We start from the raw sequence: 19,491 nt of genomic DNA on the forward strand, positions 1-19,491 counted from the left end.
TGATTACAAACCTGATGGCCTCGCGAAATCCACAGAGGAAGACAACCCACGTAACGGTTCAGGCTACCGTTGATTATTCGGGAGCACATGCTTGCAGTGATGATGATGGCATGTTATAAAAATGTCGGCCCGTTGAAACAAAAAAGGCTTGCGTGGAGTACCGCATGTAAATGACAGGTGGGATATGTGTCAGTAAGCCAAGCGGTAGGTGCGTAGTGGGGTGGAGGAGGGGGGGAGGTTGAGCGCGGGATGCGCCTCGCCCGTAGTCCGGTCGGCAGTGCGCAGCTATCCCGCGTGAACTGAGGTTGTGAGTGCGCCATGTTACCCCTCTCCCTGTGCGTCGTGCTTGGGATTATACTTGCCCCCACCCTTGCCGGTAAGTCACTATCTAAATTTCCTTGTAGCATTGGAGTTTTACAAATTTATTGTATCTATAATGCTGGTGATATAAAAATATTAGTTTGACAAGTCGCGGTACCCATACCAACACAACTGGATACCTCAGTTATTTTTTGCATTAAAAAAAATATATAAATTTACTACTTTAACTAGGTTTAATTCGGTCATAGCATAGGGGTAATGCTATAAAACTCTTCTACATAAGACTACAAATCATTTTATCGATGGCCCACACTTCTATACAGGGTGTAGCCGAAAAACACCGACACACTTCAGGCAGGAGGTTGTTCCTGGGATCAAAACAAACAAAAAAGTTCCTATAAATGTATGTCCTAAAATGCATAGTTTTCCGTCTGTTTGCGTTTTTAACATTAACAGTTTTTCTAAACAACCATTAAAGGTAGAAAGTTAAAATTTTCAACATACGCTAATCTAGTAAAGATTGTCAATTTATAAAAAAATTGAAAATGTTAGCGAATATAATTCAAACCGGCGCTTGTTTAAAATCTTTGATTATGAATACATTTCTTAAAAAGTATTTCCTGTATAAAAAATGTACTAGAAATTATGCATTTTAGGACATAAATTCATACACTCTTTACACTCTTTATATTTAGTTAAAAATATAACGTTGAAATACACAGACACAGAACCAGTTTTGACACAGTAAACTATAAAACTAACCTCGACGCATGCAATGCATGCAATCGTTTACTTTAAGATGCTCCCAAAATGTCTTATGCGTTACTTGGTCGTTTATTTGAGGTAGAACGTTTTATAATAAAACTTTTAGGACTATAGTCTATTATTTCAAAGAATATTTACAACACTTTATACTCTCATAGTTTAGTCGCAATATTATAAGAAATGGTAAATTAAATATTACTTCAATCTCCTAATCTTAGATCTCTGACACTTTCTGAATAAAATTTAATTACCAGCCTATCGGTAAGTAATATTTTACCTGCAAATCTGGTAGATGTTTCTTCGAGTACGATATAAAGTAGCCTACTTGCTAGAAATCTTTAATTATAAGGAGAAGTTATGACACCTTGAAATAAACAAAAACGTTGTTACACTAGAATTCATATTTATTACTTCAAGAATACATATTTGAAGTGCGTGTTCAAAAGACACAGATATTATTGAGAAAATAACAAAAATACGTTAACTCTATTATTATGAGAGGTCTTGAAGGTGTTCTTATATTCTAATCTAACCGTTTATCGCAATGAATTCAGGGTATGCTCAATCTGTCATTATAATCCTAAGAAAAATGTCATTCTCAAATTAAAATCTGAACCCGGACTTGCAGTAATAGACTCAGCTGCCGGGATCGGACGCCCAAAAGTAATGTTATTTAATAGTAGTGGAGGTGAGACCCGAACCCGGACTTGCAATAAAGACTCAGCTGCCGGGATCGGACGCCCAGAAGTAATGTTATTTAATAGTAGTGGTGGTGAGATCCAAACCCCGGACTTGCAGTATAGACTCAGCTGCCAGGATCGGACGCCCAGAAGTAATGTTATTTACTAGAAGTAGGTAGTGGTAACCAGTCGTTATTTAGTCAAATAAGAAAGTATTAATGAAGATTCCCAATTGTATGAATTATATTGCTAGTTTATGTAAGAACACCAGCCAGGATAATCAGATTATTGAAACATGCAAAATATATCACTATAAAAATATTAACTTAAATTCAATAGCAAAATGTATTTTTGTCTAATAAGGAAAGATATACAAAGTACAAGAAAACTCTCCTTTCGTACTGTATTTTAATCGGAATCACTTTGACAACAAAACTATATTGATTATGTTCAACCGTACGTTAAAGTCACTTCAGTGACAACCGAACTATATAGATTATGTTCAACCGTACGTTAAAGTCACTGCAGTGACAACAAAACTTATATTGATTATGTTCAACCGTACGTTAAAGTCACTTCAGTGACAACCGAACTATATAGATTATGTTCAACCGTAAGCTAAAGTCACTGCAGTGACGACCAAACTAATGCTGAAGGATATTTAATGGGCCTTCTCGAAATGTCTTGTGCTGTAACTCATAGAGATGAAAAGAGCCCGTAATCCTCTTATCCTTTCGTACCATCTACCGTTAATAATAAGCTTTGAGAGAATAATGAAACAACTATGTAAATAAGCGTTAAACAATTCGAACAATCAAAAGAAGAATAAAAATAATTTATTTCCCGTTACCGTGTACGTGAAATGTGGATATAGTCTTAAAAGTAATTTTGCACAGTATGCAAAGTGTACTGAATACCTTTCTAAATCCTAAAGTTATAAGTAACTAACTAAAGTAAAAAAATCATGGTATTTATTTACAATAGCGTGACCATGGAAAATGGACTTTTTTCCTGGGGTTGGGCATTTATAGCCACGTATTATTATCACAGGTGCATATAAACTGGGGGGAAAGTATATTATTGTATTATATTGATGCCTTTCGGGCATTATTGCAAGGATGGAAAATAACAGACAAAATTTTGTCGAACAACACTTGGAGGGTTAAGGAGCAGGGGCATCACGTGATCTGGGATTCGACTTTTGCAAGCTCGAGTTAATTTTTTTTTCTAAAAGAGCAAGCAGTGCGCAGCACTGCGCAGCGGGCAGGCATCGTTGACAGGATTAACGTACTAGTCAGCATCATTTCAGCCAGAGGTACTGTCAAAAACAGAGTTTTCAGCGGATTTCAAAAAATCGTAACTTTTTTGATTTTCGTTGCCGACGAATTTTTTCTTCACTATTGTTTTCAGGAAAAATTTTAGTTTTCAGGAAAACAAAATGAACATACCTTTCCATGGTCACGTTATTGTAAATTGATACCAAAATCATTTCTAACTTTATATTTTAAAGCATGTTCAGATGGTAATTGTAAAAATTAGATTGTATTACGAGCATCTTCTCATAGAGAATGCTCAACGTTCTGGATTGGCTTGCATTTTTTACTTTCGTTTATTGATGTGCGTGCTTTAAAATTATCACTGATTGTAAATAATTAAAGATGTTTGTATAAAAAGTCCACAATTTAATCTTAAATTTCTTTAAGAAATTGAGAATTCATCAGTTTTACAATTGAAATGTAAATTAGTTCAACAATGAACATATTTTAAGCAATTACCGGAAGCACAGTTACGAAACCGTCCGACGTTGGTTAAATGCATTTCCTGTTGTTTCAGAGCCTTGGTTAACTATTAGGTCTATGATTAGAGTTAGAGTTGTCCGTGTGAAAGTAATGCCCAAACCACACGAACACACCCCTCGCTCTGGCTAACCAAATAACGGGAGGGGTTTTCACACAAGCAATCACTTGTTGATTGATTATACAATTACGTATACTTTTTCTATGAACTACAGTAACATTACAAAAGCAGTTAGTTATCTAATCCTGCTCTAACACCAAATTGAGAAGGAACTATTCGTATAATAAAATACTACTTACAAAACACGCAACCTTTATATGCACGGTTAGTGTGGCAATTACGCACGAATTTCACCGCAACAAGTTAGGTTTGTTCCAGGAAATTCAAAGATGGAACCCATTAAATCCAAGTTATAATTAATTTCATATCTTTCCAACCCACACCAAGCCGAGTATGCGTGTATTTTTCAGCAAACGAGCCACTTCGCAATATTTAAGTCTATAGGTTTGTCCATTTATGCGTTTTTTTATTATTTATTATAGATTATTTAGTATACGTTAACTTTTGAATATTTATAAAACGTTTATAAATATTTACAATCGGCTCAGCCAAATTAAATCCATTTTAGCCGATAGTGGCTATGTCTTCCCTTCAAGTACTATCAACCAATATTTTATTTGAATATTTTGTCTCACAACAGTTCATAGGAATTTTATGTGACATTTTTGTATTGTTTAATACATGTTTATGTTAACCGAAGAAACGTCTAATTTCTCTTAAACCTTGATCTTAAAATTCACCTCCCACAGTTTTTAACATCTCATACTCTATGGAGAATACTAAGGGTAGGGATTTTGTATAGGGAACATTCATAGGTTATGATACAGTTATGCTTTTTTAGTAAAAATCTAGTTCGTGTTAGTTTATACTCTTCTTCCGTTTCAATTAACTCGTACCAAACAATTTTAAACACTTTTCTTACTTATGTCTGTATTAAAGTTTAAAAAGAAATATACTGTTCGCTTGTTATAAGGATTTTTAATGTATTTGCTTGTTTAGATCCTCCCAATGTTATATACATATGGGGGCTATCCAGAAAGTAGATTACGTTTTGATATAAACAAAAAACAAAGTACAAGAAAAAATTCCATTAAATACATTTGAAAGTGACACTAAATTACTATTTTTCAACATTGTCACCATACAAATTTAGACACTTATCATAGCGGTGAATAGTTTTGAAATTCCAGGGTTATACAATTCTGCTGCCCGAGACTTCAACCTGGTAGTCACACCCTCCTGCAGTTCCACGTCATCATACTTGTATGCCTTCATATGTTCATACTTTTGAGGAGGTTTTTATGTATTTTAAAAATACTTATGACAAGATTATTCCGTACTAAAACTCGATTTAATGGAAACTAGTAGGCTATCGCTCACTCCTTGAGCAGCAATTACTCAAGAATCTCCAACATTAGTAATGTTACTACTACTGCTACACGGAATTGCTATTTTGTAATTGTTTAGTTAGACTTATCGGTACTAGGATGTATTATCTAGAGCTGCGGAGTAACATCATGAAGCCGACATTAAAACCTATTTCGATTTTAGAGTCCTGAGGTCACGTCATAGTGTAGTAACCAACACTGAATTCGCCATTATCTGTATAATTATATCTACACATAACTCTGGCAGCATTAAAACATTTTATAAAGGATCTATTTGGATCTGTAAACTTCCTGGCAGACATTTTTAAATTTACTTTCAAAATAAGGGGTTTGATCCAAGACCAGGTTTGATCCTTAGACTACTTTTATTTTCCAACGATAACAAAGAGAAAATTGGGAAATCTTTACTTCGGACTCAAATCTTTAGTCCAGGAATCTATTAGCCAATGAAATCGGCGGAGGAATTTCGCTTTAGAAACAAATTAATAATAGGTATGGGAGGGTATCGGAAGGATTAAAATGATCAAATGAAACTTTTTCTCAGATCATATTTTGTATCTTGACACACTTAACACCGTCAGGCACGTGTATAAAGACATTGGTCCAATTGATCCAAGAATCTCCATTCCCCACACGCCCTACGATTGCGTCAGATGCGTCCAGGAAATTAATCTGCTAATTAGGACCACCTGTGTGGTTACAATAACAGCTAAATCACTACATGGAAAGTGCGTATTTTGAAGAATGTGCACAATGAATGAAGGTAGCATTGACCTGGGTTCGTTTCCGCATCCGGACATAATGATCGAGGAAGCACAATAACAACAGGGCGTTGCAGTTTTAATTAACGGAGCAAGTTCACCATGACGGGCGGTGTACGCCAAGACGCAGCGCCGTAAGGACGCCAGTGACCAGCAGAGTGGCGAGAGCTTCCAAGAAATTTGCAAAAGAAAGATGTGGCAGAAGACATCGTTAGATTATCAGTGCACGGACAGAGGGTAACCTTTGTATATAAACAATGTAGGTTGAGAGAGGACTGTTCCGCTCCATATCCACAGTTCCGGTGTCTAAACTAACATACCGGACCGAACTTTCGTCATTATCTCACACCTGGACTTTCCTCAGCCGTGAACTCCGGGTTTGGTAACAAGGTCCGGGTTGACCATTATCCATGAATCATCGTTGTACTGTGAGTTCCTCCTCCGTATTCCACATAGTTCATTCACTTTCTCCTGTGCGTCAGAAGATATCAGCTCCGTTTACGTTCGGGTCCTTATTTCACCCATGGAAAAGTTGATTTATTTCAAGAAAGAAGATAACTGTAATTTCAGAGTAACTCTACTCAAGTTTAATTATCTTTTTATCTTAAGATACGATGTAGTAAATTTTAATTACGTACCTCGAATATACATAGTTATTTAATTATTCTTTATATAATTAAATAACTATGGAAACCGATATCTGGCGTGTAAACCAGTCTCGTTTGTTCCACACTAGGACTACATTGTGGTAGTCATAATATATGAATCAATAACTTAACAATTGTAATAAATAATAAAAATAAATTGACAGAAGCCAATGTTTAGAGAATGTAGACAGTATGGGCAAACAATAGTACAGTAACGTGTTGAACATTGCTGCAATAAACTATGGCATTAATCTTGGGATACACGTAGAATTATAATTGCAAGGTAGTTCAATCAATCAATCAAAACATCTTTATTTCCATTATGGTACAAACATTTAGTAATCATAGGAGCACAATTTTACATTTATAATAAAAAGTTACTTTAGTAATTAACACCAAAACATAAAATTGCAAAAAAATTAAATACTTATATATATGTGTGTGTGTGTGTGTGTGTGTGTGTGTGTGTGTGTGTGTGTGTGTGTGTGTGTGTGTGTGTGTGTGTGTGTGTGTGTGCGTGTGTGTGCGTGCGTGCGTGCGTGCGTGCGTGCGTGCGTGCGTGCGTGCGTGCGTGCGTGCGTGTGTGTGTGTGTGTGTGTGTGTGTGTGTGTGTGGGTATAGACTGCTCTAATGATTGTGGAAATATTTCCTCACGTAGGTGCATAGTAGCTGTGCGTGAGAGAATGAGTCCCATTAATTCAAAAATAATTTTCTTAGGGAAATAAGATGTTGAAATAACGTTTTTACTAAAAAAAATATAGAAAAATAATTGATTTAGTAATTATAAATACAGATAACGCTCATAGTGGTAAAGAAGAAAAAGCAATAATATGAGGTTATAGAAGAGACGCAATAGCAAACATACTTATCAGTGAATGTAGGTAATCAAAATAAGGATAAACGACGAGCTGTTAGATGATAAGAAATAAAAAACCGTCAGACAAACAGACTCCTCAGTCAGGATAATGCTTGAGGCCCCTGCATTAACCGGTAAGACACCGGTTTAGATAGTTTGGGGATATTTTTAATCGGGTTTTCTGCGTCTTCTAGACTGTGTTAGGTCAAAGATTATTCCCCATAATTGGCTCAGAATGTCCACTCTGTAGCACATCGGTTGGATTTTCGTTAGGGTTTTGTAATTTGTTTGAAAGTGCAAAGATAACAGGGAGCTTGTTAGAATTCTAAAGTACCTGTTCTATGGACTAATCTATTCTTGGTCTCTGTCACGTCATTAGAAATGCTGCAGTCTCAATCACAGCTGGGAAGTAAGACTGAGTCTAGCGGGACCTGCACCTGACCGTGACCGAGACTCGTACATACCTCGATCGTACAGTACGAGCGTAACACTTCGTACAACGTACAATGGGTGTTGTGACGATGACTGCCGGAAGAGTAACTGACAGAAGAGTTTATCGTTACTCAGTGTCAGTCCAACACAACATTGAATAATCTACACGACTTAGTTAGCATTAGGCACATGAAACGTCAGGGTACAGAAAAACAGGTTATAACAGAACATAGGTACAAAAACCAAACGTAGAATACAAAAGTACTTGCAAAGATTCTCCACTCTTTACCAAGGATAATAAGAGTAATTTTAGAACTAATCAGGAAAGAAAATGAATTAAACAACGAGGATAAATGACGATCTTTTAATTCATAACGAGAGACAACTATGTTGTGCAAGGAAGTCATCATCACACATTTAGATTTACTTTTGTACTAATATAATATAAAATAACAAAACATACAAGTCTTAGAAAAAGTTTTTTGGTACATTTAGTGCAGAATATCTAAGGAAATACATTTATAATTATATTTTAGTAAAAGTGAATTTAAAAAAACTAATTTTTTCCTCGTGCACAATTTATAATTAGTTGAATTGTTTCTAGTAATTTATAACCATTATTGTAATTCATGAATTCTGCAATACTGTCCAATGCTTTTGGATTTCTTTTAAATAGATTTTGGTGGATATCAAACTGTATATATTTAAGTAAATGTCAAATAATCTGAACCCAGTTTAAATGGAATATTTTGTTTTATTTGGTAATTGAAGATTTAAAACAAATGCAATATATGATGTTGATAATGTATTAAACACAGCGTTAAAACGCCGGTAGTCTGTGATCACTGTTGTCCATATACGTTTCAACCAATCACGACACAGCTCCGCCCCTTCAACTCATCTGTACATGCGGATGTATATCATTGGCAGTTTCGGTTCAACATCGCGTTGACTGGATATGGCTTTTTACGACGAGGCCGTGATATTTAGATACTTTCGCCGCAGTATGAACAGCAAAAAGTAAGCTCAGTTTTGGCATCGGCCTCGTAAGACTAAGAACTAAGAGTACGAGAAGAATATTTAATGTATAATTAAGGTAAAATTACAAGAGTACTTTCAATTGTTCGCGATTGTGCAATGATAAGGTAGTGCTAACAAGAGAATAGATATAATAGTTCCGATTCCATGAAAAATGAAACTGCCAACTCGATACGAACTCCAAGGGAACTTCTATGTGAGTGCGGGAACTGAAACTCGTGGGACTCAATGATATCGGCCTATTTAATCGAATAATTAGTACAATTAACCGCCTAAGCGCTAGAGTACTGAAGTGCAAATTCATAATGATACCATCTTTCCTTTACAGCGAACTACATTTCTCCCAACTCTAATGAGCTGTGGTCCTGTTCCTGGTTATAAATCAAGCCGCTAATTTCCCAAATAGGTTTCGAAGCGTAAACCGACAAATTTGCTTCCGCGATGAATTTACTAGGCAATAAAAATCCTATTGTACAGGCAGGCTGCGTCTTGGTCCATTACCGCAACACCATCAGTTCCGTTATGCAAACTCTTTACTGCAGTGAAATTAATCACTTTACTCTACTGTTTATTGCGTAATCATTCGGTCGACGAAAAGTTAGCACTACTTTGGTTACCCCATTATATAATTCTGTTGGTGTAAAACTAACTTTCAACGATAGACGAGTCTTGAGTTAGAAAATGAAATAAAAATATCACAAACAAACAAACATATCCAACTGATTTCCGCTGAACGACTGACTGTTAATAGATGATTTCCAGGTCGGGTTCCTCGATAAACAGGTGCAAACGTGCTGGCCATATTATTGGATACGGATTATAAAATACAATATATAAATAAATAACTGCTTTATTTTAAGGGATTTAAAACTTTACACTATTGTCTTTTTTTTTCAAAATAATATGTCATACATTTTGAAAATCAAGGCACATTCACATACATTTACAAAGTAAGACAAACGATAAAATAAATAAAATAGCTAATATATTAAAAGAAGACAATTATTTAGGAGTAAAACGTATCCATATGTCTTAAGACTTTGAGGGACGCTGTTGTATATCTGGGGGCCGAAGTATCTAAATCAGTTCCTCACCATCCTGGGCGCCTCGAGCATGGTGTCCTGCTGAGAGCGACAGTCCCTAATCTCAGCGCGGGTTTGCAGCATCCCCCCTGAGGTTAGAAGGGGTTTCTCAGTACTAACAGATTCGAACAATATAAACCATCTGAAGCCTGAAAATACACTTTACGCGAAGGGTCCTAGCTGCACTGCGATACTTACTAATGTGATCAAAGTTTCTCTGGCCGTACACAAATCTTGCAGTTTAGTTCTGCAACTATCAATCAAGACCGTGCTCCCAAAGGACAATCTTTCTCCAAAAACAGGGAGAGCTTTGACGATGTATTTGTTATTATCGTATGTTTTGGTTATAAGGGCAATAATCGGTAAAATGTAATAAAAACTACGTTATGAGGCGACAGCAGAAAGTATAAAATTACGTAGTCTGCATATTGTGGATTTTTTTAATGTTGCCATTACAACACGTGCTTGGTTGTGTTTTGGCGACCCCCACACTGGATATAATTCAGACAGAGCAGAGTGTTGTAACATAGTAACAAAGACGTTGCTAAACTGTTGTGCTGGTGGCGGCCGTGTAATGACCCAGCTGTTGTCGTGTCTGTCTGTCGGACAATGTGTCATCAGGAGTTGTAACAAAGCAGGCCCGGAGCTGCGCCCTGCCGGACCCGTGTCTCTAGACGCTCGCGCCGTACTACCACAGCCTCCCGGCCGACACGCAGTCACCACAACTTTCACTTCTATTCATTCTTGACTCTTGATCCGACCCCTGGGAAAGTTTATCAACACGCAAAATTTCTCCTCGCATTATTTACTGTAACTAAATTAAGACGGGTTCACCTTCATTGGAAATCGCATAGGTGCCGGAGTTACCATGCCGCAAGTGAGAGTACCATGACGTACCGGCCTCGGTCATCCGGCGCATTTGGGGCTTCAGGAATTTCTGAATTTCAGGAAAGTTGCAGTAAAGCTCAGATTTACGTGGCAATTCGCAGAACAGTAATTCTGGCTCGAGGAGAAACGGAATTACATTTTCGTTAAAAATATATTAGTAGTTTTCTACAACAAATCATACTGCCTACACTTCTGCCGCTCTTAAGACTTTTAGTTATTTGGTCAAATATTTTTGCTCAATATTAGATTTTTTATGAGTCATTTTAGAATATTTCAAACATTTAATTTGGCTTACCGATACGATTTTTGGTGTTGGTGGAACCATTAATCAGGCCTACTCTAGAAACATCTTTTTCTGGGATGACAGTTTTTCCAAATGCAACGTCCTGGCGGATTTCCCTTCAGATTTATGTAATCGTATTAAATCTAGAAGTCCATGTCTTCGGCTCGTATTAATCCACAGTTCCAGTCTACCGGCCAACCGACGCGACGCCAGGAATCAGATCTTATCCGGAGCTGATCACGAGAGCATCTCTCCAGCTGGAGCGCAACGAGTTCGTGACAAATCCACCAAATACGTTTTACTTCCGAAAGATGCAACTCGGATAAAACCATCTGCTTCCGAGGAAGCGCATTGCAATGATAAGTCCCCGGTGAAAGTGGCGTCGTGCGGGCTGGGTACACTCCCACACTTTCTTCTGTCTATGATCTACGGAGTGACCGAGGCTGCCAGGTCCAGGAAGTCGTCGATAGCGATCATTGTCCGAGCGGCATTCTACTGTTCTAATGATGGGAGTCTCGGCATGTTTGAATTTTCTTTCTTGCAGAAAAGCCATCCTTATAAACGTTCTAAAAAGAAGAGGACACGAACTACTAAAATATTTGGGTTGCATTGAAATAGGGTCTTTTGAAGATCATGGTGATGACAAACGTTTGCCTACTGGAAGAAAAGGCTCATTGCCATTGGACAGGAGGTTCACAGAAAACGAAGATGGATGAAAACGAAATCCTTAAAACACAATTAATTCCGGTCTCTCATTACTTTCCTCTTACCGAGAAATGCTCGGCGAGGCTGCTGCCGCGGTTCTGTGGAAGCGGTAACAGTAATCTGTCTGGAGACTTTCCCGCGCTCTGTGAGCGGATCGGTGGCTGGCGGGAAGGATGTCACCGACTGTTGTCGTGCATCAGCTGACTGCTGACACTGCAGAAACACCGCCCGCGGGATCTGTTTGTCGGTTAAAGGTCAATCGTCACGTCGCGACGTCAACTTTCCATTATAATTTCACTGAAAAGTAAAACTGTTGACCCCGTGTGTTCACGATGCGGTGGGAAGGAGTTTTCCGTGATTCAGCAAATCTCACTAGAGCGAAACTAAATATGGGTTTTTAGAGTGGGTCGTTCGATGTGTTTTGTTAAAGCTTTAGTAATTTTAATCTCAAACGTTCTAAAATTTGTATTGTGAATGTATTTTTCTAGATAATATCTCATGATTATAATAGAAATCAGGATTTAAAGAAGACGTTTTTGTGTCTTTCATGAACTAAACACTCCTTGTGAACATCTCAACCATGGTTCTTCAAATGCTCGTATATCTAATTAAGATATAAATGCAGTTGTAGGAAGAAAATAGGTCTACCAAAGCTTGCTATCTAGCACTTTGATAACAATTTTTGCTGTACATTTTATGAATTATAGAACGCAATTTTTGTGTGGTAAAATTACAAAACTCGCAAAGGTGAAGAACGGGAAGGACGTCCAGGCAAAAGGAGATGAGTTTGTCCGAAACCCGTAAGAGTGGTCGAAGGTAATGGCTTCCCGGGAACCGTTTACTGATGTGACAAGAAACCAGCGGTGCAGGTTCGGCCGGAACAAAGAAATGTCCACGTGTTTAGCCCGGGAAGAGCAGACGGCCCGGCTAATAGTGACCACCAGGAGCTAATGAAAGCAATTTGCTCGCTCTCTGATCAATTACCATGACGAGAAAGGGTCGGGAGCGGTCAGCAACTGCGGTGTTCTCCGCACCGAGAAGATGCTTCATCGTCCGGCTTTTCTATCAGCAACTTTTCAGCAACTGCAGTGTTCCTCGCACCGAGAAGATGCTTCATCGTCCGGCTTTTCTATCAGCAACTTTTCAGCAACTGCAGTGTTCCTCGCACCGAGAAGATGCTTCATCGTCCGGCTTTTCTATCAGCAACTTTTCGGCAATGCTCTTACCTCCGGGGTTTTTTATCAGAAAATTGTCAGCAGCTGCCGTGTTTTCAGCACCGAGAAGATGCTTTATCGGCTTTACTCTAAGACAATTTGCAGTAATGTAGTGTTTTCAAATCGAGTATATGCTTCATCGTCCACCTTTTCTTACAACGATCCTGCTACATAATCACCTTATATGAAAATAGACATTTGAATAAATAGCTAGGATTTTTGAATGAAAATTTTGACGGTATTCCAAATTCAAAATATTTTATTTATGTGCAAGGATACATAAGTCTCGATGTTTAGAATAAAATCCGATTTACTTGACCTTATAGTTAATTTTTTAACTGTAGTTGGGACAAATTAGACAAATTATTTATGTTATCAACGAAACATACTCGTACTTCCTGAATTGGTAATTAGTTGTAGTTGTAAGTCAGATTATATTGTTAACAAACTCGTATTTACTCGTTAAATGGCACGGTGATTGACAAAAAGAAGGCAGTTTTTTAAGCTAGGTCATTCAAGTTGTTGAGCCATTAACTAAGCCAACATTCTCGTACGGAATAAACAGGAGAATTTACTGCTTTTCGTGGTTATTTTTCTATATTTTACTTAACTATGTTGTAAAGTAGGGACAATATTTTTAGAGTTAGAGATTTTAGAAATATTTCTATTCTTGTTCATTACTGAAGCTGCAAAAATATCAAGGATTTTGGAGTAAATCCGTCATTTTTAACGTGAGCCAGAGGGTACAGTCGTTACCAGTGCATCATACCATGAACAGGATATTTAACATTCATGCCTCGAGCCCAGTCAATGAACTGGTGATTCGTACGGTACTACGTATATAAACTATAGAGTTGTTCCGGGATTGTTCAACAGTGTTTAAATACCAATTTTATGATAAAATATCCATAGATGATACTTTTTTCTGGTCTGCAATTATCTGAATTCATGATAATAATTAAATAATTAATCTCTCGAACCACGGTCAATCAAAATTGGCATGAAAGTTTAACGGTCCATGTAAAAAAGGATTTATGGAAACCGTACCGGCCAATTGAAATATTTTTGCACAATCTCTGCGACTGACTCGGCAATTAGATTGGCTACTGCCGTTGTGTTAGTGACCTCTCGGCCCGAGATGAGTCAATTTGTTACCCCGCCGACTGTGCAGATTCCCAGAAGACTTTCAAGTTGAAATAAGCCAGGAGATAGCGGAGACTATAATGCTAGGTGGTGTTGATGGTGTTCCGCGCAGCCCGTGCTTCAACTCTCTCTTTAATATTTCAAATGGAGATAGCTTTCCAATATGTTATTTCAGCGCTCAGCACCATTTGTACTATTTCCTCTGCGAGCTAAATCTGTTTCCGTGGGATATTCATGGATTATCCTTAATGTTATAGAATTTCAACCTGAACTGTTGTTAAGGAGAATGTATTCTGGATGTAAGCGAAACCGCCCACTAGGTGGACGTAAACATGTTTGAGCCTGAGTGTTAAGTAATAAAGTATTAAATATATTACTTCAAGGAGGTGCCCTTTGATCTTCAGCTTACATCCGAGAGCGGTGGTCTAACAGTCCACGAAGAGTTTGCCAAAACACTAAAGGTAATTTAAGCGTAAGTCAAGTTATATACAACTTTAAAGGGCTCAGTGAGGAAAATACTGTGATTTGTATAAAAGTGAAATTTGTATTATCTCAGCGGAAATGGAAGCTATTTAATGTATTAGCTTACTTGTGTCTACATTTCAAAGATCAATCAAAATGTTCAACATCAAGATCAATCAATTCAATGTTTAACATCAAAACTAACAGGCATTTGGTAAGATTGAATTTATTTAAAATCGAATGAATAATTCATTGTTTAACCCCTGATGCTATTGAAATTAAATTTGGACAACCCAACACTTCATGCAAACAGATTTAATGGTTTTGGGATGTGAAGAAGCCTGATATAATTTATACCCTTACCTATGCGTACACGACTTAAACTTTCAACTAGTTGGAGTGATTGATTTAGCTTCAATGGTTTTTGAAATCGCGAAGCCTCGATCAGCTAGAATTGAGATGAAATGTCGTGCGGTAAGAGCAAAGAGCTATAGGCCTGGATCAACCTTTGTTGAATTAGTGTCGCATCCAGGACGGAAGAGGTGATTTCAAGTGGCGAGCTACTCTTTACAATCTGTGATCGGAATGTGAGAGAACAGCAGCAGTAACGGGCCCACGCGTGTCTCACATCCGTGTCTGAGTCGTGGTCAGTGCCTCGGAGTACACCCGGGCCACGGCGAACACCATGATCGACACGTCAGGAGTCACTGGATCTACATCTTCTATATGGCTACATGTTTGGAGTTGTGCCTCTGTACTAAGATTAGTAAGTTGCAGTACAAAACGACTTCAAATTTTTCTTCTGTGATAAATCTTTCAACGCTAGTAGACCAGCTACTGATCAAATAAAATGAATCATCAATTATTAACTAGGTAGTAAAAGACTTCGAAGATCGAACCATGAGCCATTTCATGACATAATCCAGGACTTCAGAGCCAACAGCTTGTACGTAACCACGGCTAGAACCTACCTGCTTACTATCAGTGTATGTACACTTCCTGTGCTTGCTGGCACCGGAAAATAATTGCTTGCTTTTACTATCAACGATGTCCTCGTTTCAACTTCCGCGCCAGTAAAAACTAATAGTTTTCTCGGTATTGCAGCGTTAGGTAATTAATGAGCTAGGAGTGCGCCACGCCGCATGTCGCGTAAACATGCTTCGCCGCCGAGATTCTCTGCAAATTTTCTAGGTATATAAAGCTTCATTATTGAGCATATAACGACAGGCAATCGTACGACAAAGACACTTTTATCACCCGGCAAACAAAAGAGAAATTATTGGGCCAGCCTACTAAGTGATATAATTTAACAACACTCGCCCAAATTCAATGGTTTGGTGTGCACCATCATAGAACTCACCCTTGCCTATGTAGAAATTAAGTTTTATCCAAAATTTCAAGTCTGCAGATGAAATTTTTCTCGAGATATCTTTCCTCATGATACATTTTTGTTCATTAAATTGGGTTTCATATCAGTGTTTAAATAATAAAAATCTATACACCAAGTCACCATAAAATGATTGTGTATGTGTTAGTTTAATTAAGCTATATGTGTTTATAGGCCAGAACTTAAAATATCTTACGGGTGTATTGAGTTTGTTTACAAATTTATTTATTCTGTTATTTTCTCGTTGCCATCATGGTTACTTACAAAACCAATATAAAATTATTCGCTAAAGCTAAATCCAATATATTGACATGCACCAGAATGAACTCAGTGTTCCTTATGCAGAAATCAAGCTTCATGACCAAGTCAATAAATAGATCACTTGGTTTTCGAGATATATTGCGGATAGACAGGCAGACATGTATTGCAATTTTCGAGCCCCCCCCCCCCCAATGATAGACTTGTCGGTTTCTCTAATATGTTTATCTGCACGATATCTCGAAAATTAACTGATCTATAGGTTTTAAATTTCGAATGAAGCTCAATTTATACAGTTTTTATACCATTTATAAATTATCTTAGATCTAACGTTCCGGACAGGTGGATAGGTCAACGTTGTGCTATAGTGTAATGGCCGTCACGTCGTGTTCCTGACTTTTCACGGTTTTATTTTTTATTTTGGAGTTTCCTCAAAAATAAAATTCAAAAGTAACACAAAAACCCGCAAACATCGATGAATTAAGGTCAAGGTTCGAAGCCGCCTGCCACCTCATCACACCTGAAATCTTACAAAATGTGAGACGCGGTTTTAATCCAACCTTTATTTTTGTCACGAAGTAAATAATAGCCATTTAGAGCATAGCATCTGAGTGAAATTGAGGACAGATTTTAAGATTTCTATAATTTTTTTTATTTACAAGTGATGGTGTTTTATAAAACATTTTAAACTTTAATTAGTTGCAATATTTGATAGAGTAATATTAGAGATCTCTGGTTTGTACCATTCTTCTTCTTTCTCTAGCCTACTACCTTTAAAATGAGATGTCACTTGCTTGGGGTTCCTATTTAAAAATGTTGACTTACCCATAAACTACCCTGTTTTTGGGTGGTGGAGGGTCAAACATTTTCATACATCATAAATTTCCTCAGTTGATCATATAAGCATGCCCCATATTAAATAATTTAATCTCTGTTTATAAGAAAATTAATAGGGGGCGGGACTTGAAACACATTGTATATTAGAAACACTGAGTAAGATTATGGTGCATGTCACACCATGGGATTTGACTAAACGTCAAAGAAGTTAGCATAAATCTTTTGCCTAAAATTAACTTGAAAACCGTCTCGTAGTCAAAATGGCGCACCACCAGTGTACGACTTTCAAGGTGGCCATAATCTCCAATAAAGATCTAATCTCTGTGAAGGTGGAACTCTGATGGTATGAAATAAACCGCCCACGCAAGTGTTTAGACAATCCGTCTCCTCTGATTAATCAGTATTCACCTCCCGTCACACCTCGCAATTTCAAAGACGATGAATCACCTCCAGGACAATAGCCTCCAGTTATTTTGTTTCCAGCGGTGAATGAAAATTTACATTCTGGAGCCTCACGTCCTGTCTGATACTTGCATGCAATTAATTTTCTGCCACAAGTGCCGCGCCTCGGTGCGACGTATCGTTACTGCGAGTAATAGCATTTCAAGAACCTATTATCGATGATTTAACCTTTGACAACTATCCAAGGGTGGAAGTATCGAGGTTGCACCGATAGTTGCGCTGCACCGGCCCCTGTCGTCACTGCGAGTAATACCATTTCAAGAACCCATTATCGATGATTGAACCGTTGACAACTGGCCAAGGGTGGAAGTATCGAGATTGCACCGGTAGTTGCGCTGCACCGGCCCCATGTCGTCACTGCGAGTAATACCATTTCAAGAACCCATTATCGATGATTGAACCGTTGACAACTGGCCAAGGGTGGAAGTATCGAGGTTGCACCGATAGTTGCGCTGCACCGGCCCCTGTCGTCACTGCGAGTAATACCATTTCAAGAACCCATTATCGATTATTGAACCGTTGACAACTGGCCAAGGGTGGAAGTATCGAGGTTGCACCGATAGTTGCGCTGCACCGGCCCCTGTCGTCACTGCGAGTAATAGCATTTCAAGAACCCATTATCGAGATTGAACTGTTGACAACTGGCCAAGGGTGGAAGTATCGAGGTTGCACCGGTAACTGCGCTGCACCGGCCCTGTCGTTCACTGCGGGTAATAGCATTTCAAGAACCCATTATCGAGATTGAACCGTTGACAACTGGCCAAGGGTGGAAGTATCGAGGTTGCACCGGTTGCTGCGCTGCACCGGCCCTGTCGTCACTGCGGGTAACACCATTTCAAGAACCCATTATCGAGATTGAACCGTTGACAACTGGCCAGGGTGGAAGTATCGAGGTTGCACCGGTAACTGCGCTGCACCGGCCCTTGTCGTCACTGCGAGTAATAGCATTTCAAGAACCCATTATCGATGTTTGAACCGTTGACAACTGGCCAAGGGTGGGAGTATCGAGGTTGCACCGGTAACTGCGCTGCACCGGCCCTTGTCGTCACTGCGAGTAATAGCATTTCAAGAACCCATTATCGATGATTGAACCGTTGACAACTGGCCAAGGGTGGAAGTATCGAGGTTGCACCGGTTGCTGCGCTGCACCGGCCCTTGTCGTCACTGCGAGTAATAGCATTTCAAGAACCCATTATCGATGATTGAACCGTTGACAACTGGCCAAGGGTGGGAGTATCGAGGTTGCACCGGTAACTGCGCTGCACCGGCCCTTGTCGTCACTGCGAGTAATAGCATTTCAAGAACCCATTATCGATGATTGAACCGTTGACAACTGGCCAAGGGTGGGAGTATCGAGGTTGCAACCGGTAACGCTGCATCGTCACTGCGAGTAATAGCATTTCAAGAACCCATTATCGATGATTTAACCGTTGACAACTGGCCAAGGGTGGAAGTATCGAGGTTGCACCGATAGTTGCGCTGCACCGGCCCTTGTCGTCACTGCGAGTAATAGCATTTCAAGAACCCATTATCGATGGTTGACAACCGGTGGAAGTATCGAGGTTGCACCGATAGTTGCGCTGCACCGGCCCTTGTCGTCACTGCTTCGTCAGCTGCACCGTCACTGCGAGTAATAGCATTTCAAGAACCCATTATCGAGATTGAACCGTTGACAACTGGCCAAGGGTGGAAGTATCGAGGTTGCACCGATAGTTGCGCTGCACCGGCCCTTGTCGTCACTGCGAGTAATAGCATTTCAAGAACCCATTATCGAGATTGAACCGTTGACAACTGGCCAAGGGTGGAAGTATCGAGGTTGCACCGATAGTTGCGCTGCACCGGCCCCTGTCGTCACTGCGAGTAATAGCATTTCAAGAACCCATTATCGAGATTGAACCGTTGACAACTGGCCAAGGGTGGAAGTATCGAGGTTGCACCGATAGTTGCGCTGCACCGGCCCCTGTCGTCACTGCGAGTAATAGCATTTCAAGAACCCATTATCGATGATTGAACCGTTGACAACTG

General features: G+C 38.9%; 1 protein-coding gene across 4 annotated transcripts in view; it reads left to right on the forward strand.

The window, feature by feature from the left end:
- The first annotated feature begins 265 nt into the window (after positions 1-265).
- LOC124358766 overlaps positions 266-19,491 on the forward strand; it is a 97,182-nt gene continuing 77,956 nt past the window's right edge. For all 4 annotated transcript variants that reach the window (XM_046811066.1, XM_046811077.1, XM_046811071.1 and 1 more), the window contains exon 1: positions 266-376. In XM_046811066.1, the coding sequence (XP_046667022.1) occupies positions 319-376 (58 nt within the window). In that variant the 5' untranslated portion in view covers positions 266-318. The remainder of the gene's footprint in view (positions 377-19,491) is intronic.

The sequence above is a fragment of the Homalodisca vitripennis genome, chromosome 1 (genome assembly GCF_021130785.1).
Source record: "Homalodisca vitripennis isolate AUS2020 chromosome 1, UT_GWSS_2.1, whole genome shotgun sequence".
Lineage (NCBI taxonomy): Eukaryota > Metazoa > Arthropoda > Insecta > Hemiptera > Cicadellidae > Homalodisca > Homalodisca vitripennis.